This window comes from Pseudopodoces humilis, chromosome 1 (genome assembly GCF_049639895.1).
Source record: "Pseudopodoces humilis isolate 2021_Gansu_Grassland_sample_001 chromosome 1, ASM4963989v1, whole genome shotgun sequence".
NCBI classification, from domain to species: domain Eukaryota; kingdom Metazoa; phylum Chordata; class Aves; order Passeriformes; family Paridae; genus Pseudopodoces; species Pseudopodoces humilis.
In genome coordinates, this window is record NC_142200.1 from 105,116,874 (window position 1) to 105,144,640 (window position 27,767).

Sequence of the window (27,767 nt, forward strand, 5' to 3'; positions counted from 1 at the left end):
ACATGTTGACCATTTAAGAAAAGTAAGTGCATTATTAACACAGTAAAATGTGTTGATGTGTAATCTGACTTCAGTAGTCCCCTTAAGTCTGCATGAAGAGTACAGAATCTTCCTACGCCATGCCTGCATTAATGGGTTACACAACCGTGATTGCTAAGATAAAATAACTTGTTCCTATTTGATGTTCAGTTTTAAAATGTGCGGATTGTATTTCAAGGAGTGAAAGGTTTCACAAGCAAAGCAACAGATTGCACAACAAGTAAGGCGACAGGAGGGTGTAATATAAAGTCTGTCTTCTACTTTAAATTCTATTTACTACTTATCGATGTATGATAACCATCAGTTACGGCCCTAAACCGTTGCCTGATGCAATTCCTTCCCCATTCTTTTTACCTGAGGCATCACCGAGCATGAGATCCGTCTCCCAGGGTGGCACATATCCTGCTAAGCACCCTTGTCCCATGCAGTCCTTCCTCTGCCTGCCACAGATCCAGCAGATAATTACCAATCACACCAACTATTACCAATTGCAACGATGATGGTAGCTGATGATTATCAGAGGACTGCAACGCTGGACTCTGCGTGAGTTATGCTCGCTAGACTCCTGCAAAAGATGACACTAAACCCTCGCCTATTCTGCTACCTCTGGGACCGGGGGTGGCAGTGCCAGTGGGATACAGCGAGCTGGTGTTCTCGAGTGGCGTCGGCGGGGTGGCACCGGGAACACCGGGACACCGTCCGCTGCACTACAGATCCCAGAGCGCAGCGCGCCCGCGCCCCGCCCCCACCAGCGCTCGGGCCGCGCGGAGCCTGCCGGGACTTGTAGTCTGCAGAGGCGGGCGGGCGGGGGCTCTTACCGGCGCGGCTCCCGCCTGCCGGCCCGGGGCCAGCCGCGCTCCCGGGATCCGCCGAGCCGGCGAGGCGGGCACATCCCGCGGCGCCGGGCGCTGCCTCCCTCAGGGCTCCCCCCCCAGCAGCCGGCGGGGCAGAGCACCATGCTGGAGTCCATCTGTGTCACCGGTGAGTAGCGGGAGCGGGGGCGGCGCGGTCCCCGCCGCGCCCGGGGCAGCCGCCGGGCCGCCAGCTCTTCCCTGGCGAGCGGGGAAGCGGCGCCCGGGCGGCGCCGCGGGTGTCCGTGGGGTGTCACCTGGAGCCTGGGGACGGGGGAAGGGGCTCCACACCTGCCTGGCTCCAGGAGCAGGAGCCCCCCGGTGAATAGGGAGTGAGCGTGTCACCTGCGGGCCCTGCCCCTGCCCCGGGACACGGGGGAGTGCGGAGGTGACAGCCGCTCCGCTGGAGCGAGGGACAGACCATGCAAGGAAGAACGCCAATAAAACTATTGCTGATTATATCTGGGGTTTTACACGCTTTGGCTCTACCCTTTGCTGTGTTCTCAGAGAAGTTAACAAATCCTTATGGTATGTGTGTATAAAAACACATATTATGACTATATAACGATAATACAGCCGGGTACGTGGTGCCACACAGAACTGCTGTCTTCTGTGCTTTGTACATGGGGAACGCAGGAAAACCTACAATACAGTTGCTGCTTGAAAACAGATGTTTTCCTTGTTTAAATTTGACATCCTTTCATGTGTCATTACTTCAGCTGCTCAAGCCATTGTTACTTTTCTATGGGGAAATCTATCTACAAGAAATCTGCTGGAGGTGTCTTAGTGTGCCCTCATTCAATACCCTTGCAATCATAACTAAGATCTCTTACAGCTACTCTTTCTCTGCATAATTGGTGTGCTGTTCCATCTGTGCATGGATATGACTAGAGTGTTACTTCTGATAATGGCAACAGAAATAAAGTTCATGGGATCGATCAGAGCACCCCTGGAGATGTACAGTGGCCACTGCAATCTTAAAGGATGAGATTTTTGAAAAATAGTTATTTTGAATCCATATTCCTCCATCAAATATTCCGTACTGCACCTGTGCTGCAGTAGAACAAGCCAAAGACCTGCTTGGATGAGAGTTTCATCCTGTGCAGGTCTGCCTATAAATCAGTGTTCTGTGATTATATCCTGAGTTTATTACATCAGTGGGAGTTTGTTGCTTGATTTCATTAGAGCCAAGTCTTCACTTTTATTGATTATTACTGTGCCCATGTAATTTAATTTAAAGGGCCCAAATTTGGAGTCAGTTACATAATACTGTATTTCAATATAGAAGTAAATATGCAGGAAACTGCTTGCAAGTCAGTCCATACCATTTTTTTTATTATTATTATTTTCTTTTAAGGTAGAAAGATTACATCTCAAATAGCACTGTCATTTTAAAGAAGAAAATCCAAATTGCCAATCAGCTCTAAAAATGCAGTTACAAATACTGGCAGCTAATGAATCAGATATACAAGTTGGCTGATAGCTGAAACCTGCCTTTGGTTTTGAAGCTCAGAATTAAAAGCTGGATGACAGGTAACACCTTTACAGGAGAAAAATAAATAATAGATGGATATTTTGGATATTTTTTGGGGAAAAAAAGAGGCTTAGGTTAAAAGTTCCTAAGATCATACAGGCTTCAGGAATAACTATGATGCATGTGAAAATAAAAAGTAACTCAATGTCAGTGTTTTTTCAGAAACTCATTGCCTAATTCTGCTGTTAAACCATGTTCAGTCATTGTAGAAAGAGCTTCCAGTGCATTCTAGTTCAAGTTTCCTGACAGCTTCTGGTCAAAACTGGAGGGTTTTTAAACTTTAAAGATGTTTCCAGTGGTGAGGAAATAGCATATAGGATTGTGGTGAGATTCTGTTACGCCTGTAGTGTTTGAGAGGAAATAGAGCATTCCAGGTTCATATACAACACTTTATGATGCCTGGTTTTTTTCAGAATATTCTCTCTATAGCCCTCTGCACACACAAACTAAACAGTCTAGAGCCCATAAACTACAGGGTGGTGTGAATCTATTAAAATTGTCTAAATATTTGAAAAAAACATTTGCAATGTAACTGTACCTTTGCACAGTGTGTCAGAGGAAGAATCTTACTTGTCACATCAGTGTAGTTCCTTCGCATCTCACAGTTTCAAACTTAACTATTGCTTGTAGACAGATCACATACATTATTTGCATTCCTATAAATTTGAAAATTCAAGTCAGCCTTGAAATGATTATTGATTTTGAGCAAAAAGAAACTCAGCCATATTCTAACATGGTAATGGTAATCTGAAAAACAAAAGTAGTGGCTCAGACCGTTACATCGCTAGGATAGGAGGAAATGCTCCATGAACATGTTTGCTAAGCACCTTAGTCACCCTTGCAGTTTGGACAGGATTTGTTCATGGTGCATATATAACCTGAGTGACAGCTGCTCGAAAACTGCAGGAGCTCTCTGCTATTTTAGAGCAAGGCTAGCCAGACACAGATATCCGTGCCCACAAATACCTGTTGTTAACCTCGTTCCACCTATGGAACAAGTATTTAAGAAGCTGCTTGGATAGTAGCTGTTCTGTAGCCCAGAAGAAGGTATTATTATTTATACAACACTCTCCAAAGGTCAGAAAAATGCTTACACTGGGGTTTTGCCACACATATTAACTTCTTAGCTCAATCCATCAGTTTCTAAAGGATTGAGACCAATGATATAACATAGCTCCTGAATATAACATAAAATCTAACATTTTTTTCTAGCAAATAACCTCTGACAAGATTAGGCAGTGTCTGCAGTGATGCAAAGTTCAAAGCTAGTGACCGGGATGCAATTTATACATAGAAAGTTTTTCATTAGTGCAGAATCGTCGTGAAATTTTTTGTTCCCATGTATTCTCTGTTAGCACTCATGGGCTCCATCCCTTTTCCAGTACTGCTGCAACACTGGAATAGCTACCTTGTATATAAATGGAAGTTACAGATAAAACTCTTTTTGCAAAATCAAGCCTGTGGTATTTTGAGTTGTTCTGTGTGACACATAGTAAACTTGTGTCTGCAGGATGGAGTAAGTCCAGTACTGCCAGTTCCAACTGATGTCTTGGCAATGATGGGATTTTGGCTAGGGCACAACCTGCTGTCTTGTGAGATTCTTTAGACTCACAGGGGTATCCCAGCTTACGGGACAGCAAACGCTGAACACCATGGTGCTAAAGAGGGGTGGAGCTCTACTCTGGCCCAAGACAGACCAGGTTGCATTAACAGGAGGGTTTTCTGTTCTTTGTACCCTAATTATAACAAAATGGGGACAGGCAGCCCTTCTGTCCCCTCCTTGCTTATCACTTGCACTCCAAATGTGGCAGATTGTTGCATGTAATATTTCACCTATGTCTATAGGGCCATGTTTTTATTAATGTGTGGTTGCAGAAAGGAACAAGATATAAATAAATGGAAACAAACATGATGAAGAACCTTTTAGGAAGAGACTATGTTAGTTTTGTTGTGGGGTGGTTTTTTTTGGTTTTTTTTAATTGCTGAAGGACTTGTGGCTTTGTGACTGTCGAGTGTTTGGAAGTGAGAACAATGTAAAGAATCCTTGTACATAAATTACACGACGGAGGTTCTCAAAGGTAACTGGAGCCCCGAGCATATGTTCTTTGACAGTTTCTACTTCAAAAACAGAAATAAGTCAGGAAATTCAGACTTGTACTTCTCAGAACACATGTAGCACATGCGGATGAAATACAAAAGATAATACCTATGGGATCCGTAGAATGATATCTGTATCTGGGTATGCAGGGTAGCGTCACACCACAGCATGGTGGTTTTCAATTTGCCTTTTTCATATCTTTTAGAAGTAATCTCCAGTCATCCGTCCAATGGTATCCAGAATTTAAAAGCTGGAAATCACTGCTAAGCAATCCATGCAATTAATCTGGGTTGATAATCCATTCCGACCGGCTACTTTATAGCAGCACAGTATCTCAGTACTTTTTGAAATACTGAAGCAGGTTTTCGGGAGGCAGGCTGTGCAATGAATTTGATATTCAGAATACTAGACCTCTTTTTCAATCATCAGGCATCGCTACTCATTGGAAAGTCTTGGATATAGTAAGACAAGTTTCCTAGAAGACTATATTCTTAGTTTGGTTGATGCTGCCTGATTTACAGATGAGTTTAAAATATGTTATTGCTTAAACAAATGTACTAGAGAAAGAATTTTAAATTTGGTGCTTTGCAACATGATTTTGACGTAGTCTCAAATGTTAATTCCTAACTTATTTGGTAAGGATGTTCAGAAGACCTATACAAAATTTTAGAACAGTAGTTAAATGACTTCTGTGAAAACTGCTTTGTTATCTATTATAATATATCAAATGTGTCGGATTACCTGTTGATTCTAGGTTTCCAGCACAAACAGGCATGGAACAGTATCCTTTAGTCAGAATAAAATTAAGGACAGCCACACTTAGTTTGGCAGCTGAAAAATCACTTTGCTACGAGATTGCGCTTATAAAGTAACTACAGATTGGGAACAACTATTTTTGATATCAGCCATGTGCATGTGAAACCTGCCAGTGCATGTTCAGCACTCAACCACCATTTGTGACACTTTCAGGAGAATTTTGGTTTACGGCATTCAGCAATTGTCTACATATAAAAGCATTTATTACTGGCCAACTGTACCTGTTAGCTGTAACAGCTTGCTGTCATGAGTTTTTGGTATTAGATTGACACAAGCGTTGGGGGAGGGAGGGAATGGGTGGTTTAAGGTCATTTTGAGCTGTTTCCTTGAATTAAATTTCTGGGTTTTTTTTCTATTTATCACTTCTTAGATACATGTGTGATATTAGTTCAAATTGTTCCATTACAGCAGCAATTAAAGGCTTCTCAATTCTTTGTGGTTTTTAACAGCTGGTTAGTAGAGAAGGTGAAATGTTAATGCCTCTAGTTGCATGTTATTTCTTTGTCTTATTTTAAGAAGTAACTGTGTAATTTCCAGCTCCAATTTTGTCTACTTAGGTAAAGTCACATGCTTAGAAATTTACTATGTGTTCAGCCATTCTGGAAACCTTAGTTTTCACTTACCCTCCTTAAAAGTAACAATTCTCATACAGTAATAGTTGATACAGGTCTAAAGTCAATCTCAAATATTTGCCTAGGAATATGAGAGTGGTCATCCTATTCTGGTGTCCAAACAATGCATCTCTTTTATATATTTAGTTTGATGTTGTACTCCTAGTGATGGGGAGCTGTGGCTTCTCACCGTGACAGCTCACGGAAAAGCCAGATAAGCCATGCAGGCAGGTTGTCACATATGTGATGGGAATGATCTGACAGAATTTGAACAGGAATGCCAAGGAGCACATTCCTGTGCCAAGCATGGAAAGGGAATTCACAAACTTAACCTGGAAGAAAACTGAGTTTGCATAGGATACACATGCTTTAGTGAATGGTTACTTTAATGAAAGGAAAATCTAATGCTTCTACCTCTCTTCTTTCCAGTGGAGAAAACACCCAGGCTGTAGATCACCCATCATATGTTCATGCGAATAGGACCTCTGGGCTTTAGTTTTTTAGGACAGGATGTTCATGAGAACTGAGGAACACGGGTTGATATGGAACTGACAGAAGTCCAAAAGCATGAAATGCGTTGTCATGGTGTTTATGTTGGGAGCAAAACTGATTTTTATTGTGAAAATAAAGCTGAAATTAAGCCACTCTTGATTTTTTTTCCACCTTGGAGGCATTTAATGATCTCTTGCTACTGTTACATTCAGAGTATAATTACTGTATGTAAAGTAATTACAGCTCAGCTACGTATAACTGTGCAATGAAGCTCAAATCCCTATTGTGGCTTTAATCATGCTTCAGCCATATCTCCTCTTCTGTGAATCCTTTTCTTTTCGGCACAGAAGTAGGAAACATTTCTCTGTGGCACAGTTTATTTGTACCTGTAGTTTCAGCTCACCTGATGTTCTAGGAGGAGCTGGTTGTTGAGGGGAGGGGATGGTTAGAACCAGTGAAGCGAGGTCACTGTTCCCCAACAAGCCAGCACAAATGTTAAATTCAGTTTTAATCCTCAGTGACTTTTCTGTGCAGCTGCTCTGCACCAGGGACCAGTCTCCCCTGAAGGCTATGCCAGGGGTCAGAGCAAGAAAGGAGTGTTCACTCATTAAAGAAATTTTATTTGCTTCTTGCACTTAGTTTGGTTTACAGTGTTTCTTCTCAAGTGGTTTTTTTTTTGTTTTTTTGTTTTTTTTTTTTTAAGCCAGCTGTTACTGTAGAACAACTTTGATTAGATAAAATACCCACTATTGTCTTAAGGCTTTTCAGGAGTGTAACTAGCTGATCTCTCTCACCTCTTACAGTATAGCTTATTGACTGCATTAAGACTGAACATGTGAAACTCAAGTCTTTTAAATGTATATTACTATCCACATGCTGTTGTAAGTTGTTCACAGGGGCTGGCCCTTTCCAATGTTTTCACCCTTTTCTGAGAGTAAATTCCTCAAATCAGATTTAGCAGACGAGATCACACCAGGCTGCTTGTATGGCAGCACAGATCCCTGTGGGACTTCAGTGTAAACACTCCTCACATGCTCCTATGCAGCTTCTTATTTTTTAAATTATTCTTTATCCTTACAGAACGCCTTCCTTGCATGTTAAAGATCAATCCGCTCAAAACTATGCATTTGTTACTAGCAGTAAATGTTTGTGAAGTCCTACAGTCTTTTTTTAAACAACTAAACATCTAAATCTGCCAGCGGTGTAGTTGTGCATGGAGATGCAAGCATAAAATACTTGTTTAGCTGGATCTTATAAATTCCAGTCTAATTGTTCAAAAGTGACATACACACTGAGTTCTCCCCTATGCCTAAAAGTCAGGATTAATGTGATGTGACTGCAGTTAAGGCATTTTATGTTTCCTTTATATTGCAGTTTTGAGTCCTTAAGATTAGCATCACTGTGTGAAAATCAAGTTTGTCCTCATTTTTAAATCTTTTCCCCCCTAAATGCAGAAAAACTTCACTGGCCTAAGACAGAGCTTTCTAGGAAATCAGTCCTGAGCCTGGAAGTACATAAGCTGAACATTAATAATGAAAACAGCCTCCAGCATCCACCTTCTGGGATCCTTAAGGACATTTTCACAACCGGAACCAGCAGCTACAACGTGCTATTGCAGAGCAAAGAGGAGAAGAAGCACCACGCTCAGAAGCAGTCCGCCGCCCACCACAAGAAGCGCAGGAGGAGCCCCAAGCGCTCGCCGGGCTCCCGGGGCAGCGAGCACCGCCGGCCCAAGGCTCCCCCGCCGGGCGGGCGCTGCTGCTGCCGCCGCCCGCCGCCGCTCCCCGGCCCCGGCAGCGCCCCGCCCGCCCCCGCCAGGCCCAAAAAACACCCCAACCTCGCCAAGCCAAAGCAACCCCAGTCCTCCAAAAGCCGCGCCAAGGAAGGCGACGCCGCTGGCCAAAAGCTCTGCCTGCTGACTGCCATCAAGCCGTCCAATGTGGAGAAGGAGAAGGTGAAGTTTTTCGGCTCGGATTTCACGTACAATCCTCAGTTTGAGTATGAAAACCCTGCTCTGCCCAATGTGTTAGCTAAGCACAGCCACGCGTCTGACAGATTTCTTAAGCAGGTATTGTTACTTTTATTCCCCTCCGTTTCCAATTATTATTTCTTCCTACACTTACGTGGCGTTTGGCTTTGTTTGTAGCAAGTAATTTCTCCTTATATCTCCCCTGCTGTTGGAAAAGTGCATCAAAGAATCAAAGAGAATGCACTGGTAGAACTGAAATAAAATCTTTTTTTATTAAAAAAAATTAAAACCTTTCTAAAATTTAGAGGATTTTAAAGGATAAAGACACAGTTCATTCTAAGTGGTTTTATATGAAACATTATTTAAAGCAAGGAAGTATTTTAGGCTATGAAGGAAAAATACAGTGCCTAAACAGACAGAGGAATAAGGCAGCATAGAAATCCTGCCAATCCTCTTGGTGACACACGGATTGGGAGGGGATAGCAATTAATTGAGGTCATCATTATTGGATAAGCATGTTGATGTTACTTGTTTTAATCAACTTTGAAAGGGTATTCGAATATACATTAGACTCAATCAAGCAGCAGCCAAATTCCATTAGAGAGAGAGGTAAATTTTAAGAGGACAATTTTGGTTTTTCAAAGCATGCAGCCACACTGGTAACATAGCTACAGATGTACCTATTCTGTGTAACAACAGCCTTGGCTTCCCACCTGAGGTACAAAAAACCCTGAACAACAAATGCCTTGCTTTCAACTTTGACCTAAGTGACAAAACCCAGTGCTTATCTGTACAGTAGCAGAAGCACTTCTGCTATTTTTAAACGGTTTAGGAGCTTTTTTATTTTAAAATAATTTAGATCTTATTTAAGTCTGACAAGCTTTTCTGAGCAGAGACTCTTATGTTTTCAAGTGATACTTTAACTTGAGAAGACATCCTGCCATCCCATGAGTTTCACTTCTTTGTTAGATGAATATTTAATTTAAAACTAAAATTCCTGGTGGAAACGATACATGAATTAGAAGGACTGGGGATTGTAAGAACTGATCCCTGACTCGTAACAGACTGATTTTTTTTTTTCTTTTTCTAAATCCAAGAAAGCACAAAAGTGTTATTACCCATTATGTCATTGTATTGATAGTTTCCATTTTCACATTGGAAATATCTGTATATTTTAACAACTGGGTTTCTGGGTTTTCATTAAAAATTTATTTTCTTTATGAGAAAAGGGAACAGCTGTTCTATTCTTAAATTCTACTTCCGTACTTTCAAACAATGAACTAAATCGTAATGACACAAAATAAAACTGCTCCTTGTCTAGAGCTTTTTAGTAGGTTTTCCTTTGATATTTTTATTTTTTTGAGCAATATTAGCAGCATAGAGGACAGCAAACCAACAACTACTGATTTGACAAACTGAATTTAATATACAAATTATCCCTTTTTGTGTGGGCAAGCAGAGCCTTAAAAGTCCTTTCATACATGATGATTTTCTGGATCAAGCCTGTCTTTGGTTTATACTTTTTGTAACAAAAAACCCTAAGGCTGAATACTGAATATTTTAATAATGAATGATTCCTCAATATTATTCTGATTTGTTACTGTACCTTTTTCCCTAACCATAAAAAGTATGAGAAAATACAGGTTCTGTAACAACTTTATAAAATGCAGTAAAGTGCTTAATATTCGAGGAAGTATGATACATCTGACAATTAACAAGGAAGATGTAAATTTTTTCACAAGACTTTGCTTGAGTCACTAGAAAAACATGAATGCAGAGTTCAGCTCCTAAAAATACCAGACAAAAATACCTTGCACTTAAAAATGCCCAAGCCAGCAGCTTTAACACAGCTCCAAGCCCAGTAGGTGTCACTCTCTCTCCTTTATCTACAACTAACTCTAGAAATTTTCATCTCCATGCAAATTTGAATTTAATTTCATGCAAATTTACTATCCAGAAAAAGCTGCATTAATCAAAATTTTAATCAGCAAGTATTGTAGGAGTTCTTGCTTTTCCTCATTGCTATTTTTTTTATTTTCCATGCAGATTTTACTTGTCAGAAGAAACTCGTAGGTATCTTGCTGGAACTTAAGTTCAAAAAGGATGACTTCAGTTGCAAAAAAAAGTACACACAGTATCAAGAGCTGGGTCTGCAGTAAAAACAAACTGTGCAAACCCCTTTTTGGTACAAGAAGGTTCAATTCAGTTTTACAAAAACTGCAAAGTTTTGTTGCAGTTTTTTTGATACATATTTGGCTTCCGTTTATTGCTCCACTTATTTTAGAAAGCCTTGGGAACTCTGAACAGAGTTATTGCTATTTTTTTTTCTACAACAGGTGCTCATGACAACTTACACTTGCTTGCTCTTTTATGAGTAAAAAGCTGTAAACTCTTACTGACTAAGCCCCCCACTTTTATAGGGGGCTTTTAGGATACTTAATTGAAATGAGCTCAAGACCTGACATGTCAGAATTTTAAGGAATTTCTCAGTCATGTAAAAAAAATATTTTTACCCACAGCTCTGCAAAAGAACATTAAAACAGATTGTGTTTTCTTATTGCCCTTTCTGCATTTGTGCATGTCTATAAAATTGGTTAATATAGCATTGCTGAAATATGTCTGGAAGACAAATCACACTCTGCCCCATTTTTTTTTTTTTTTTTTTTTTTTGAGGGCAAAGAGCACTGGAGATTTGCAAACCATTAACCTAGCAGTGCTGCAGTGGGGAACACACAGGCTTGTGAGTTCCCACTTCACCCCATGCCTCTACTTAAATCAAAGCTTTTAAACCTTGGGCACAGCCCAACACTTTTTATTGACTGACTTTTCACAGACAGAAAAAACATTTTTGAATTATTAATGCATTTGAAAAATGCTAGTTTTAGTGTCTTTCTTCTCATACTGTGTTCTGTTTGTTTCTCTCTTCCTACTTTATAATATTTTCTTCATAATAAGGTTTTTTTTTTTCATGAGTGACACAATAGAGTGCCTTTAAGGAAGTAAAATGGAGACTAGAAAATAGCATGCAAATTTGCACTCTTCACATTGACTAACATATCTGAAATTACAGAAGTTAATTCTCTTACCACTGTGTTTCAAGGTCACTGCAGCAGCTCTGCTTTAAAAGTTTTCTGGCTCAAAATACTTATACCTCATGGTGAAGTTATCTTAGCACTCAAAGTGTTTGTTATTTTTGCTCAGATGCTAAGGGTGGCAATATTTGCTTAGAAATAATTGTTGCCAGTGTTTGCAGAGCAGATGAACTTAGCGGTTGCAATTTGCTCAACCAAAATCAGCAAGCTGCAATTTTGGCTAACCTGTTTCTTTGAATTGTACAAGAAAGAAAAAATTCTATTTCTATATACATTAAAAAAAACAAAAAACCAAAAACCCCCAATCATCTTATCAAATGAGTGATCCCCCCACAAAAGAGTTATGCATCCTCTTCTCTTGTACTCATAAGAATATAGCAGTTTTGAGTTCATAAATAAACCAGTTATACCACATTGCAAGTGTTTGTGTGACATTTTTAAGATGATAATGAAAGCAGTCTAGAGTTAGCAAATTTATCAGGGAAAAATTTAGGTGGAGCTGGAAGGCTAAACAACATGGCATTAAATTCTGAGTAATCCTTTGCTATGTCCAAGTGATGTCACAGTTTAGGCATGTAGGAGATTCAAGAGCATGACACTGTCTGTAGAAAGCACTCAATTGTAAAACACTTAATTCTCCGCTAGTAACAAATTCCCTTGCTAACTCAGATTTATAGATTAGGTGTCCTAATACATAACACAAAGCACATCAGGCCATCCAAGTGGCACAGGTTCTCAGGTTCTGACACAAACATCTACCCCTAGAAGAGACTATTAGATTACTTCTGGTGATACCACAGTAGGAAGATAGCTTTACTTCTGAACACAGTCTTATGCAAAAACCTAGTGAGTATTAGCTTCAAATTCTTTGCAAACTAATTTAAAAGTTTTTAATTAAAAATATTTTTACCAGCTCTAAATTACTTTAACGTGAGCTTTATACCACTAAGAACAAGCATATAAAAAAAAGAAAGCCCCTATAAACACTGAATAAAACACAAAATACTACAGCCTGAATGGACTAGCCTCAAAAATCTACACTTACCTTCCTCTCTCCATTCCTCTTGACCCAGCCACCATTTTATGGCTGTTGATTAGACTAACAAGCTCAGCCTGGTACTGTTACCAGTATGATGCACCTTGGAAGCTTTTTCCCCCCCAGCAGATAAGTTATGCAGGAAGAATGCATAATGGTCTTTGTTTACCTTGTCTGTCTTATAAGTCTCAGCAGAGACTGTAGCCCCTTTGCATCAGAGCTGCTTCTGAATGTAGGATGAGCTGACTAAAATAGGGGGCTGACTCCTAGATCACCGAGCCCCTTCTCTGACTTGCTTGTCTCACACTACTCATAAGAAATCTTATCAGTACATATTTCTACAATAACTCTCGACCCCTGATCTGTGTTGCTGAACCTGGGTGACTTGGGAGTCACAGACCTACCTGGCTGTAAATAATTTGCTTTAAAAAGCCATCACCACCATAACCTACACCAGTCAATTAAACAGCCTTGCCTTGCTCGTTAGTGCTTCCGTGTCATTACTTTCTTGAGCATCAGTAGAGTTTGCTGTGCAAGGGGGCTTGTCGTGGGGTTGCTAATTCTTTTGGCATTGTTTGGTAATAATCAGAGGGATAAGCAGACATTTTAAGTAATATTGAAAAGAACAGGAATTCTTACTCCTAACCAGTAACCTGGTATATCCACATAGTTATTTTCCTCCATTTTTTTAACTTGTTGTTGAACTTGTTTACAGTTTGGCCTTAGGAACTGCAGCAGTACCAGTGTTCTGCTGGCCCACAGGCTTGAAAATAAGCTCAAAGGTGGATGCTGCAGTAGGCAGCAGCTGGCATGCTGGTCTGGATTTTCCCCTTTCCGAGTGTGTTCTTGCAACACCTGATTGAGTCATCTCACCTTGGAGGCAGGTGCAGAATCTCAAATTAAAGGCTTGGTGTTGTAGTCAGTGCCTGGAAACCAAACATTTCCCGAATCTTTTACCCTCAGGAACCACCCCCAATGGGAATGGTTGTGGGAAGAAGTGTCCAAACCAGGAACATCACTGGGGATGGGGCTCATCTCAGTGTCAGGGCCATCTGCCACTCCCCAGAGATTTGTGTGCAATGTGTCTGTGTGTGATGGCTCTCCTTGTTGTTTCTGTGCTTCAGAGCCACACCTGCCCTCTTGGAAAGAATTTTCGGGACTTTTTTCTGTTTCACTTGAAACAGAGTCAAGGGAGAAGGTGATAGGGGTGAGCACCCTTCTTAGTAATGTCTGAATATCTGTTCAGCAATGAGGAGGCTTAAGTTTAATGACTTTCTCAGTATGCAGGAGTTCAAACTTGCAGCACCTATCTAGTTGTGAACGGAATGCCAGGGTGTGGGTTACCCAGCATGGAACATCAGTTTCCCCTTGAAGCTGTGAGCTCTATCAGGTTGAGGTAGCAGAGTTTGGAGTGGGTCTGTGTTTCTTCAGGAGCACCTGTGTCTGAAAGACTGCTGTCTGTATTGTGCTGTTGATTCAAGTGTCTCACAGCGTTTAGGAAAGCCTTCAACAGCCCAGGAAGGTGCCTGCAGGCAGGAGGAGCTTAGAACTTAGGTCTCCTGACTCCCAAAATCATGCTGCCTCTTGTAGCATGGAGGTCTCAGCTCCAGAGAGTTTACAGACAGCCAGGCAGGAGGTTTGATGTGTTCAGTGCTCATTTTCTCACTCTTTGTTGTGATGAGGTGGTTTTGGAAAATGCCTGCCCTCCAGCTAAGGTCAGAGAATTGTCTGGGATTTCATTTCAAATGAACTTAGGCATCCTAGAATTTAAGTGTGTGCTTGGTGTTTAGTCTTACAGATTGAACTGAAATTTAATCTCAACAAGTTGTGAAGGTAAATTTCATGCTAGAAGATTGATTTAGGGATGACTTCTTCCAGAGTGGAAAAATAAAGTTAATTAATTGTTCATAGAAACCCAATATACTAAACAACTAGTAGGTGACATAAATGTCTTAAGGATCTGGCACCTGGCAAAGGAGACTGAAGAACTGTTACCATGAATTGTTCAGGCTGCTGGCTGAGAATAAACAAAAATCCTTGGAAAAAAGTGTGGGAATATTTAGGTTGTTTCTTTAACTGAGGATTTTGTACAAGACAGGCAAATGCTTCAGCATGTACAGACACTGAAAACATTATAAAACAGACAGTGTTTTTAGAAGTTAAAATTCATAGGTAATTTTTAAAAAAGGAAAAAAAAATTGTTTGGAAAAATATACAAGACAAAGAAATACTGAACTTTAGGTGCAATATTTCTTTGGCATTCAGGTAAGTGACATTTCCCTCATCAAAGAGCTATTAGAGTTTAAGAATATGTCTAGCTGTCATTTATGGGTTTCAGTAGCAATTACTCAGGGTTGCTTAGTTTCAACATGAAAAACATGAGAGAAGGATTATTGGTAGCTGTGAGAGATAAAAAATGAATCCAATTTTTGTGGAAAATCAGTCAATCTGCCAATGTCAGAATTACATCACTGGAGACAAACATGTTCATAAAGGGATCTAAGTCTATAATGTAAAAAGAGATTCAGTCTGCAGGATTTTCACCTTTATTGTTAGTGGCATTTTCTTAGCAAGAGCATTAATTTTTTTAAGGTAGTGCCAGGAGCTTCTTTTGTCAAGTCTATGACAAAAAGCTATTCCCTGTAGCAGGACTGTTGCAGGGATATAAGTTATTCCATACCATATCTTCTTTTAAGAATGTGAAATGACATGCTGGAAAGCAGATAACTGGGGATGAGCATTTCAAACCCCACAAATAAAATCTTCAGGATGCATAGTTCAGATCATGGTTATGGGCATCGTGCTAAGCCTCGCACCTACAAGAGACTTCTAGCAGCAGTTCATAGGAGAATTTTTGATACCACTTTATTTATCTTGTGAAATAGGCCTTCATTTTGGGGGGTTGTATTAGAAGTACTGCAGTTTAAATGAAACGTTTAAATGAAAGTTCTGTAAATAAAAGTTCCTAGTCTCTCTCCTTTCTCACACAGACACCCATGGTACAAGGGATTTCATTCTAAGGAGACATTTTTGGTAAAAGTATTATTGTTAAAATTATAGTTACACATCTGTTTTGTCATGGTTCAGTGTTCCTAAATTAGCAAATGCCAAAAAATGAAGTGAGATGACAGTAATAGTTGATCTTTTTCAAATTCTTCAGAAAAACATAAAAAGAAACATGCTGTCAAACTGCAAATGTCCTGGAGAGCTGTTACGTCTGTTTTACAAGGCAGTTGCACAACACTGCCAAAATTAAAAAGAAAATGGTGTATTATTTCACTAGACTGATAATCATCTAATCATCACGCTGATGTATGTGGGTCTAAGATGAGTTGATCAGAATCTTTTTTCAGTACTTTGGCATTAATGTACATCTGAAGACGGTGTAAGTTCATTGCAGAACATGTCAGCATGTATTAAATGAGTACAGCCTGTTAGTTAAGAAAAGAAGGATTTTAAACTAAGGAAAAAAGAGAGATTGAGAGGAAGGAAGAGAAAGAATACAAGTGTCAGTCTGACATGGGGATCTTACTGCACTGATATTTGCTATGCTATTTCATTTTATAGTCCATTAATATTATGAAGCGGACATTGCAGAAATATGGAAGCTATGAAAAATTTGAACAGGCCACTGGAGGCAGCTTGCTGACCAAAAGTCGCATCTGGAATCACGTCAGGAAGTACATGGTGAAAGAAGGCTGTCTTGGTGAGGTAAGTCCTGCACTGGATCAGGAAAGAAACACTTATGTAGACCTTAGACATTACACATGGATGGACCCAAGAGACCATCTGGGAGGCCTTTCTTCCATAATTACAAGAATATTCCTTACATCATACTTTTCTCATGGCTAAGCCCAGTCTAATGTTTGAACAATTGAAACGACACAAATTCATTGTGAAGGCTTCAGTCATCTCTCTGAGCCTGTTTCCTGATTCATATATGCTCGTTCTTATATTCTCTTCTTTTGGGAGTACCCAAGAACGACACCCTTCCTTCCCTCCTTTTTTCAGCTACTTGGAGACCAGCACATTTCCATTTATTCATCAGTTCTGCCATCTGTTCTCCTGTATCAAATTATTTACACCAAAGGAAAGAGTTAAGAAAAGGCCAAGAAAAATAAGCAGCAGCCCAAGAGAGTGATTTATAAGAAGCAACACAAATGAAAGTGACATAAGTGAATAAAAATGTCTGAAAGAGCTTGTCAAGTTGGTTTGAGTGCTGTTTTTTTCCTGTCTTTACCCATCTAATTTTTTATAGCCCTGTATAGAAAAAAACTTATTTTCTATATTCAGAATTTTAGAAGACCAGTTTGATGAAGTTATATGAAATTGAATGTATAAAAAAGGGATTAATCCAAATGAAATCACCAGATGACAAAGACTTGAATGAGATCACTGGCAGTGAGCAAGAGGAGTCTGGAATCATGAGACAAAAATTAATTTCCCAGAAACTAGGTTTAATTGGTAAGCATAATATTATTAGGAGAAACTGGTAAACTCATCACACATTTTTGTGAGACTATGATTTGACACTGATAACCAGACTTTACCTGTGTTTCTAAGAGTTGGATTAATAAACTACAGTTTAGAGCAAGTGGAAGAAATTTGTATGTTTTGTCTTTTCCTGTGCTTTTATCTCCCTCTTCATTTTTGGCTTGGTTTGACTTCATGGCAGCTGGATCCTACATCCTCATCCAGCCACCCATGTTCTTCTTAATTAAATGCTCCACTTTTTCTGTGAAAATCGGGTTAATACATCATGCTTAGGATGGTCTAAAATATGAAAATACTCTCTCCAGCTGAAGAGGTATTAATAAAGCTAACTGGCACCTGTCCTTTAGATCTAAATGCTTTGGGATTTACCTATTTTTCCTGTCTCTAAAATGCAACTTTTATGGGAGTGACCATTTGCCGTTGAACTTGAAGGTGAATGGTGAGTTTTGAGTACAGGGAAGTGTTGTATTCATGCCTTTGATCTCTGGGTCCTTTTTTTTTTTTGGATACTAAAAAAGTAATCTTTCTTTAAAGTAGTCTCCCTTGTACTCTTCTGAGCGGTAGTGTTTCTTTCAGGCTTTACATGAAGAGGGAAAGGTGCTTAGTCTTCAACAAAGGGTTTCACTTTTCCCTCTCAGTCACTTGTTTAAAAAGGCTTTTTGAAGTCAAATAAGAAAATATATCAATATGCATTAATTTCCTTCTCTGCCAGTTTTTGTTTGGATTACCAGTTTTCCAAGAGAGAACAGGAAAGAGAGAACTATTTTGCTGTATAGAAAAAAACAATACCAGCATTTCAATATTTCAAGTCTGCGTCATGTAACAGGAAAAAAAGTACGCAGTACTTCCCCCTCTCATTCAAGGGGCTTTAGAATTGCAACTGAAATTATTTCAGACAGCTAATTACATAGATACCTAGTTAATTTATGTCTCCTTATCTAGTGTTTTTTAGTTCTCAGTAATAATAACTTAATAAAGATAATTCAACACAGTTAAAAACCTGGAATTTTCTCTAATTTATTGTGCATACAATTGCTCCCTGCCCTCTGAGTCTACTCAGTGTTACCATATTAAATATTTCAATCTCGTGTTGGTCTATCTTCACCCTCACTCACCCCATAAAGTCTGAGGTTCTGTCAGTAGCACAGGTGAGTAGGACACACTCATTCAGAAGGCTCTCTCAGGTGATTGCCCGTCGCAAGACAGAGTTGGGGAGGACAAGGGACCAAAGAGAAATGAAATAATGGAAGGGCCAGAGGAAAAAGCAGGAACAGGAGCGAGAAGAGAGCTCTTTCAGTTCTACCTGAACTCTCTCCTCTTCAGATTGTGGTCCATCTCACGGAGGACCTGCTGTCCCGAGCCTCCATGACCGTGGTGAACGGCCGCCCCACTCTCACCATCAATGTCTCCACCGCGCGAGAGCACTGGCTGGAGGGGATGCTGAGACACGAAATTGGTATGAGCATGACATCCCTTCTGCAGGCAGAGGGGAGTACTTGCATGCATTCTTACTTGTGGCACGCTGATGGGCCAGGCACTGGACAGATACAGAAAGAGGGAGCTTCCCTATCCAAAGAACTGCAGCATGCAGTAAAAGGATTCCTAGGGTTCATGGACATTAGCACTTTAGGTCAGATCCAGAACAAGCTTTTGAAGTAAGCCTACCAGCTAGTCCCACTTCCAACACTGAGGTTGCCATGCCAAAGGAATCTTGGAGCGGGCAAAGAGTAATCCTTTCAGATGATGCTAGCCCAGAGGCTCTGCTCCAGGGCATACCTTCTGTGCTGTCACTGCTCAGGGATGTTTTGCTCACGAGAGCAATTTTTTTAAGCTACTTTGGAGTTAAAAAAAAAAGAGGGGAAACAAAAATATTGTGACCTTGGCTCCAGTCATATCTCTTTACAAACCTGCTCCTGTCACGCTGCACTGCTTGTAAATGTAGGCATGCTTTAGCTATGAAGAATTTACTCAGTGATCCTTAAACTGGTATAAAATTGCTGTGGTTTTGCATTAAACAAGGTTGGCCCAGCCCTGTGGAAAATTTCTACAAATTTTTCAGTGCATCTGTTTCAACGAAGTACATAAAATATGGATAAACTTGGCTAGTGTCTGAATATCAACTGAAGAATAAGCGTTGCAATTGCCTAGAACCACTGTTACTCATTTTTAAGTCACATAGCATCTTCCAAGGCTGCAGTGGTGCTGTTTAATCACCTTCAGGAGGCAACACTTCTCCCTTTTACATTAATTTTTCTTTCTGCTGTTCCTTACGATGCCTAGCCTATGTCAGAGACAATTCAGCTTGTAAGACTTCTGAAAATTCATTTTCACAGATTTAGAAAGTCAAGTCCTCCTGGTAGTTGCGTTCCTTGAGCATTTGCAGGAATTTCATGTGCAGTCATCAGGTGAATATTTGCATGGTATATGTATCTCTGACAAAATTCTCTGTGGCAGACAAGACTAAAGTCATTGCTTTTCCCAGTGCCCAGTCCCAGTGCCCAGAGTTCTGAAATGGGTATCTCCTTATATATTTTACAAATTTTTGTTAGTCATTGTGTGCTACTATTCTAAGTGCCACATTCCTCTTATTTTTTTTTTTTTCAGGAACTCATTACTTTCGGGGGTTTAACAACAACAGCCAGCCTTGGTGCAACCGTAATGGACGTAGAAAGCACGGGTTAAAACCGATCAACCCCACAGAAGAGGGGCTAGCGAGCATTCACAGCGTCCTGTTCCGCAAAGACCCTTTTCTTTGGAGAGCTGCCCTGCTCTACTACACAGTGTACCAGGCCAGCCAAATGTCCTTCAGCCAGCTTTTCCAGGACGTGGGGAAATTTGTCAAGGACCCCAATACTAGGTGGGATTACTGCGTACGAGCCAAGAGAGGGTGGACTGACACTTCACAGCCAGGTGAGTGCCCTCGTTGTGCTCGCTTGTTTTGTACTTCAGGGACGTTTTCAGAACATGCACAGAGCTCCTTAATCATGTCACACAGTAAAACCTTTGCAAAAAGCAGAAATCAAACTCCACGCTTTCTGGAATGGGGTCTTAGGAATTTTGCTATGGAGAACAAGGCTGAAAATGCTCATGAGTGAGACCTTCATGCTGAATCAGTAAAGGGGGTTTTTTGTTGTTTGTTTGTTTGTTTTGGTTTGGTTTTGGTTTTGGTTTTGTGGAAGTGGAACGTAAATGCAAAACTTTGAAAAAATTCATACTCACAGTTTGACCTGCTTTCTACAGATGTTGTGTTGCCTGTGGTTATCCACAGGCCCTATTTTCTATGTTTGATTTCTTTTTCTGGCGAGTGGGTTTTGCCTTCTAGCTACTTTTTGGAAAGGTTTTCAAAATCAGGGATATAAATATCTAGTTTTTAAAAAATAAAATTGTTCTGCTCATAATGGCTTCTGAGAACTTGCCTTGACCAGACACTGATAGAGTGCAATGTATCTCCATTCCTTTCAGGCTGTTTCAATAAGGACCAGGTATATTTGGACGGCATCCTCCGAATCCTGAGATACAGGGAGTCGATTGATTTCCATCTTCTGACAGCCCTTGGAAAGGTGACTGAACTCATATCCCAAGGGTACAGTTTTATCATTTCAGCAAGACTGCCTGTTATGAGCTATGAGTCATGGTGCTTTCACTTTGATCTAGAATTCTCTGCTCTGTACAGCACTTTCAATTACACTGTGCAAGTTGCAAGTATTTTGAGGTCCTAAACATTTCTACCAGCTTGTCCTCATTCTTCACTTATCAGATTAAGATTTTATGGTCATATTTCTCTGCCTTTCCTCCCTTCATGGGGTACTACCTGACTTGCAGTACAACAGACTGCCTTGGCCAAACAAGACAGGTACTAGATAAGACAGTGGCCCTAGCAGAAAACAAAATGAGTAATTTGATATTAATGCACCCCTCTTTCACCACAGAGTATTCAGTCTCAAAATTCTCTCACTGATGGCAAGTGTTTCTCAAAAATGAGGAGTTTCTTTACCCAGAATAATGGCATTTCTACATTCACAGAATGTGAATGAATTTTAGGTTCATTCTGTCATGGCTTGTTTGTTCTCAAATCATCCTAAGAAGTGCAGAAATTTTGTCAAACTTCCTGAACCAAATCCTTGGGTTGCTAAGCTTTCACAGTTCATTAAGCAGGGTTCATACTCACATAAACAGGGAGTCAAATTGACTTGAGCTTGAATTTAGAGCTGGTATACCAACATTTCTGCCTACTTAGCAATCAATGGGTGATAAAGGGACAGGGCATATTATGATAGAGGGTTTTGGTCCACATTTGAGTTTTCCCTTTACTGTCAGAAACATCCTTATTGATAAGCAAGAGCTATTTAGGTAACTGAACCAAGTTAGGAAGCTTTGAAAATAAAATCACACTGTGAAATAAGTCTGCAACTCTCTGAAATTTCCTTTTGCTTTAAGCCTGCTTAACTCCACACAGCTTCTGCCTGCTAAACCACTGAACACAGTTTCTTTACTTCAGGAAGTCTGCAGGTTGTGAGGCCACTTGAAAATCACACTGAGTCAATCCTCACAAAATTACAGATTTCACTACGATCCACATTGCATGTCACCCACATTAAGGGTCTACAAGCAATTTAGTTCTAGCAGTATGATAATTTATAAGTGCTTGACTTTACAACTTTTAAAATCAAGGGCTCTTAAAATGTATTCTGAATGGTTTTGCTTCAGACAGCTGCAGTCGAGCTGGAAATTTGTGTATCAGAGCAATGTCTGCTCTCAGCATCACAGATTAGTTGAGGTCTGCAGAGATCTTTCCACATCATCTAGTCCAACTTCCGTGCTTAAGCACTGTCAGCTACAGCAGTTTGCCCTGGACCATGTCCAGTTGGGCTTTGAATATCTCCACTGATGGTGACTCCACAACCCCTGGGTGGCCTGTGCCAGTGTTTTTCCACCCTCATTGTACAAAAGTGGTTTTGGTTCAGATGGAATTTTTGCGCGTTTTACACTGCCTCTTGCCCTGCCAGTGTGTGCTGGTGAGAAGAGCCCCATTCCCATGTTCATACACACTGATGATTCCCGTGAGCTTGCTTTTCTCCAGGCTGAACAGTTCCAGCTCTCTCAGCCTGTCCTCACAGGAGAGATGCTCCAGTGCCTTCATCATCTTAGTGACCCTTCACTGGGCCTGCTCCAATAGCTCTAAATCTTCTCATGAAAAAGAGAAGTATAAAGCTTGCACTGGGATCTGGCCTAGTGGTTTATCACCACTTTAAATGGGGGATTTATTTGCTTTTTTAGGATGGAATGGGAGAATCAGGTTGTTCCAAAGGGAGTATTGAGCTTGGCTGGCACATTTTCCAGGTCCTCCCTTCCTGGTGCTTCTGACATTACTTAGAGTGTAGAAGAGTGTGGTGTGGATACATGCAAGCTGTTCAACATACCTAGAAGTGACTAAGGAAAACACTTGAAACCTGAGAAAAGGTGCTTCTTAAAAGGAGCAGCTTTAAAACTTTGCAGGAAAGAATCAAATAAAGGAAACACTGCAAAATATTCATGTGGTAATCACATGCAAATCTTGCTGAAGAGAAATGGAATGCAGATATTGGGTGCACTTGAGTGTAGCAAAACTACCAGAGTTTGGAAAAGTAAAAGCAGCAAAATAGCACCTGCTGTTGTGTTTCCCAAGAAACACGTGAGCACATTATGAAGAGCATAAGAAAGCCTGTTTTAGCCTCAATCTTTTTTATCTAGTGCAATGACTAATAACATGTGGTAAGGAAGACAGCCTGTTTCCACCATAGGATGGGATTACGTTTTTGATCTCCTCAGGATGTCAACTTAATTGCAAGGGATGGGAAAATGCATCCCATTCAAACCATATCTCAAATTATAGATACATGTTTCTTGTTTGCAGCAGTAACAGAAACCTCTGAACATAAATGTGAGGGAGGAAGGATCCTTTTTCTTTCTTTTGGCAGGAAAAGAGGTAGAATTTAATTGCATGTGGTGCTGCATCTCCAGACTGAGAAGAGATGGTACAGTTTTGTAGAGCTCCTCTGTATCTACTTCTAAGTAAGTTAATTAGGTGTAATGCCACACAATCTTCAAACAGTGGTATCTTAGTGACTTGAATAAGCCTGGGCACGGGTGTCTGTTCGTTTTCTTAATTGGGTGCATCTTGTCCTTTCAACTAGAAAAGCACACTTGTGTATGCAGATGCAAATTGATTCTCTTTGTGGACTTTGTTCCAATTATCATCACTGAGATACTCATCTGTCTCTATGGATCAGGTGTAGCAATCTGGATTACACTGTCCTGTCTTCCCAGAAAGCCCTTCCGTGCCCCTTGCACGTTGGTGAATCCTTCATGCGCACTTTAATCGCTGCTGAGTAGAAACCATCACCTGCCAAGAGGGCAGGCTGCTTCCAGGGGAAACAGACTGCAGGGCTCAGCTCCTTAGAGGAAACACGGGGCAAAAAGGTTGTAAGGAGCAGACTCCCCTCAAGCCACCTGGCACAAACCTCCTGTGAAGAAATAGGAAGCGCCAGTTAGAGAGCACAGCGAGGCTGGTGGGCTTTGCCAGTGCATATGCTGCTGTCTGCAGGGTGCCCAGAACACACAGCTTGGAGACAAAGTGACAACCACACAGATTTCATCACACTGGACAGCTGCCCGAGGAGTCCTGCTCTGTGCTTCCATGGCAGCTTGTGCCCAGCCAAAGTATTCATCCTTTCTGGACTATCATTCACAGCATCTTGAGCTCCTGTGATTAGAAGTCCTAGCTTTTAGAATCATAAGACTATGAAGATAGAAATATCCAGGTCCTGTAATAGCTGCAAAGTGAGAGTTCAGCACCAATACCCAGAAGATTCTGATTCCATGAGGCAAACCCAGTCTCCACTCTGCTATTGAATGGGCAAAACAAAAAAACTCAAACTGGAATGCTTAGGTGTTGTTCATGCTTAGTTACTAGAGCTGCATTTTAATTTAGTTGTGCAAAAGCACATTTACTAGTGAAAATGAAACAGCAGAGTTCAGGTCAGCTGGCACCATGCATTTCCCAAACTGTTTCCTGTGCCATGCCTGTCCTGCCCTCCCTTTCTAGTTCTTTAGTCTTTTGCACAGTGTTTATTCCATTCTCTTGTAAATCTTTCTGCCTTGTTGAAAAGATGTTCCAGGACTCACATGTGCTCCATCCTTTCCCTCTCTGTTCCTGCAGCTGCTGTAGATGATTCTCATTCACATTCCTACAAGTCTGTTTACTGACTGAATCAAAAGCAAAATCAGAAATTATGAAAGCATTTGCTAGATTTACGCTTCTTTTGCATCTTCCACTGAAGCACACAGTTGCTCATGTTTTCAAACGGTTCTCCAGGATTTTAAATTCCCCCTGCTCTGAAATATTTTCTCATTTACAGGAGAGAATTTATAGCAGCAGCAGAGAAGCAATGGGACTGTACTGCTAAACTGACCCATGTCCTTCCTTACAGATCTCATATGAGGATGTGGATCGCCTGAAAGGATTAGCTGTGATTGAGAACATGAGGGTGCCACACTTTTTGCAAGACCACACCCGGTACATGGAACACTTGAAAAAGATCATGGAAGTCAATGAGCTTACTGATGAGGAGCTCCAGGATCTCATAAATTAACAGTATTAGACCTCCATTCACTGACTGTGTGAGGATGTAAAACTGGACTTCCCAGAGCCTGCAAAAAGGGACTTAAGAGGGATGGGAGGGAAGAGTGGCCAGAATATGTGGAATTCAGGAAAAGCCCCTTTATGTCCTTTTGCATTGTGATTGTATACTGATTATTTTTTAAAGGGATTGTGCATTTTTGTAAAATTTGACTTAGAAATTCCTCTGCAGTGATCTGTCCAATCATCTACTCTGTTTTGTATGCTTGGTATAGTGGTCAGTGCTGTCTCTTGAAATATATTACCTTTTCCCACCCAGGCTTAGAGGTGGAGGAAAGGAGACAGAGGAGAAATCACCCCCTTAGTTCACTTTTGTTTGCCTTATCTTTGGTCATAGCTGTCATGGTTCATAGCAATAGAACTGCTGTAGATTACGCTGCATTGCTGTCTGCATAACTTTCCCATTTAGTCATCATTGCAATGAAAACAGAAAGTTTAAAAACAGTGCACAGAAGCAGGTCTTTGTGCCACAGGGTTGAAGTCTGTAACATTACAAAAAGTTTCAGGTTCTTTTTTTTTTAGTGAGAGGATTAGTGTTTTAAAAAAAAGAGGGAAAAGGTAGGTAGTGCTGTTTTAATGATTGCAAGTGGGTAGCAAAGCTTTCCCCTTCATTCCCTCAAAAAGTTACACGGTTCTACATCTTATATATGTGTATAGTACATGTTTCAGGAAGCTGAATTCTGGGAAGGGCCTCCCTCCTTTAAAGACAAGCATAATATGTCTAGGAAATTCAGCACGGCATCATTTTGGTAGGAGGATCGAGCAAAACTGTGATTTCATGACCTATGGTTCTAAATAAATTCAGGAACACAGGGCCACAGTCCAGCCCAGCAGGCAACACTCACTTCTTTGTTGGGTCACCTGAGCCTACAGAGGATCAGGTCACATTTTTGAGCAGTACCCCCAGACTACAGCAAGCTTGAGCTTGCAGAGCTCACTTCAGAAGCAAGATGTGACTGGGGGAGAGAAGATGACTCCCAAGTGCCCTATTCCTGTGTTCCAACAGAAGTGCTGCACCACCCTGAAGCAACCTTACCTCTGTTTTAACTGCTGGTGCTATATCCAGGACCAAGGAAAGAAAGCTCCTTACAGCAAAGAGCTTTCTCTAGTCATATGATGAATAACTTAGATGATGCAGGAGGACTTACTACATAAACTACATTTTCTGATTGTGGTGTTATTATGGAATTGGTGAGGCAAAGTATATAAGTATTCTGACAAAGGATTTTGTTTTAGTAGACAGAATTTTACAAGGGCAGAAACTAGTGGGAGCCTTGGACAGGGCTTCTGCCCTTTCTTACCCAGCTGCTTTTTCCCACTGGTAACAGGCCTGGCACATGGTAAGGTGAGTAGATGGAGCCAAGGTTTCCTCCATGCTACATTTGCACGGACCTGAGCCGCAGTAGCAATTACCACAGCCCTCCCCTCTTATCCTGTTCTTTAATGTAACAAATGCAATAACTCTCCCGCCTTGTTTTACACCCAGGACATTACAGTAAAATCTTGAGAACGTATTTTCTGATCCATAGGAAAACCTGTGAGGAAAAGTTGACAGCTGGCTAAGAGGCCTGAGGTTTATGAGTAATCCCATAAAAGCAGCTGTCTTTCAGATACTATTGCAGGTTGGTTGCAGTGGCTGGCTGGCTGCTGCGAAAAAGAAAATGTGTTCAACAAGCATAAATTTACTAAATTTAGTTATTTTCAAGGCAGCGACTGAGAACTGCTTGCAGCGGCCTTAATTTTGTTGTTGTCAGTATTGTTCAGGAGCTGAGAGCCATTCAGCCTCTGTATGCTGTTTTCTCTCCTCCTTCAGGCTGTCTACTTTGATCACTGGTGACTTCACCTGCCCAGCTTTGTTTTAGAGCTGTGCAGAGCAGACAAGGTGTTGCAGCAGCCTGACAGGAGCCATTTGCAGTCAGTTCCTCACATGTGCTCCAGGTTTTGGCTCCTTTGCCAGAAACAGCAAGAAAGCCACACATGACTGAAGGCAAGCCAAGGATTACAGTCAAAAGCTGCCTTTGGAGTAAACTGGGCAGAGATCACTTGAGCTACACCGTGGAAAAATATGACTCACTTTGCTGACCCTGGGGTATGCAAAAGGGACAGTCCTTTAAGAAAAACAATTCTGAACTGATTTTATTCTGACTGGAAAGATCCCTGCCTTTCTCCCATGACTTCTGCATAAGCAAAATGGTTTCCTTCCTCCCCCAGTAGTAGCATCTTATAATCTAAGAGCACGTGCATAATGTGTCCTCAAAACCAGGACGCTGTGCTAGTCACACTTCAGCCACAAAATGTCATGCCTGCAAGCCTGACTCTTTTACCACTCTGTAGCCCTAAACACTACTACAGGCCTTTTTGCTTTACTTGAAGACCTGCATCACCATTTTTGCAAAGCAGTAGGTGCCATTAAACTTCCATTCTTCATTATTCTAGAAAGAGATTTGCCTGGTGCAAAGTCTGGAGTCTGGAAGTGGTTAGCATCAATATGTAGCAATAGGCGAAGCTGTCAGCTTCTGTTTTTGGCATCAGACGTGTCATTCCTCCTTTATAAAACTGTTTCAAATTTTGAAGTGTAGATTTTGTAAATTTTCCTGAATTTTTGTTGTTCATTGTGAAGAGGCTGGTTACTGAGTTGTGATACTGAAGTTCTGTGATTGAGTGTGTGGACAGCAGTGGTGAGCAGCAGTGAGCTCATGTCACTGCAGTTTCATGGTGTCAGTGATGTGTTGGCAGCCTTTCCTGGCTGTCTGGCATGATTGCTTTGTTGTGTATCTGTGTCTTGCTATGTTATTCCTATACAGAAACCTGTTTGGCATTGGAAAAGCCTCCCCGTTTCACCAGACCAATTTTGAAAGGCGTTTTATACAACTTTTACAAATAAAGACAAAATAATGACGGAGATGAGAGTACTGAAGTGTTACATCTTGGTGTGTGAGAAGGTTCCTCTCTCCAATGGCCTCGGCTCTACGGCAACTTGGACCTCCTACAGTGTGTGTGGAAGAGGTGCCTTTCTGACTCTTTCTCAAAAATGTCACTTAGGGTTGGAGTCACAAA

The 27,767-nt window shown here is 40.9% G+C and overlaps 1 protein-coding gene across 1 annotated transcript; it reads left to right on the forward strand.

Moving 5' to 3' along the window:
• Positions 1 to 895: 895 nt before the first annotated feature.
• MATCAP2 (microtubule associated tyrosine carboxypeptidase 2) lies at positions 896 to 27,580 on the forward strand. Its single transcript, XM_005519168.3, has 7 exons — positions 896 to 1,020; positions 7,896 to 8,509; positions 16,106 to 16,249; positions 18,356 to 18,488; positions 19,637 to 19,942; positions 20,495 to 20,592; positions 24,502 to 27,580. Exons 1-7 carry the CDS (start codon positions 996 to 998, stop codon positions 24,661 to 24,663), a joined length of 1,482 nt encoding a protein of 493 aa, XP_005519225.2. The 5' UTR covers positions 896 to 995; the 3' UTR covers positions 24,664 to 27,580.
• Positions 27,581 to 27,767: the final 187 nt, after the last annotated feature.

What these genes read in the sequence shown, in the direction of transcription:
- MATCAP2 (XM_005519168.3), top strand. Translation starts at nt 996, where the DNA reads ATGCTGGAGTCCATCTGTGTCACCG. An exon ending in GACTGACACTTCACAGCCAG is followed by an intron (nt 19,943 to 20,494) that starts GTGAGTGCCCTC and finishes CATTCCTTTCAG; the next exon opens with GCTGTTTCAATAAGGACCAG. An exon ending in TTCTGACAGCCCTTGGAAAG is followed by an intron (nt 20,593 to 24,501) that starts GTGACTGAACTC and finishes CCTTCCTTACAG; the next exon opens with ATCTCATATGAGGATGTGGA.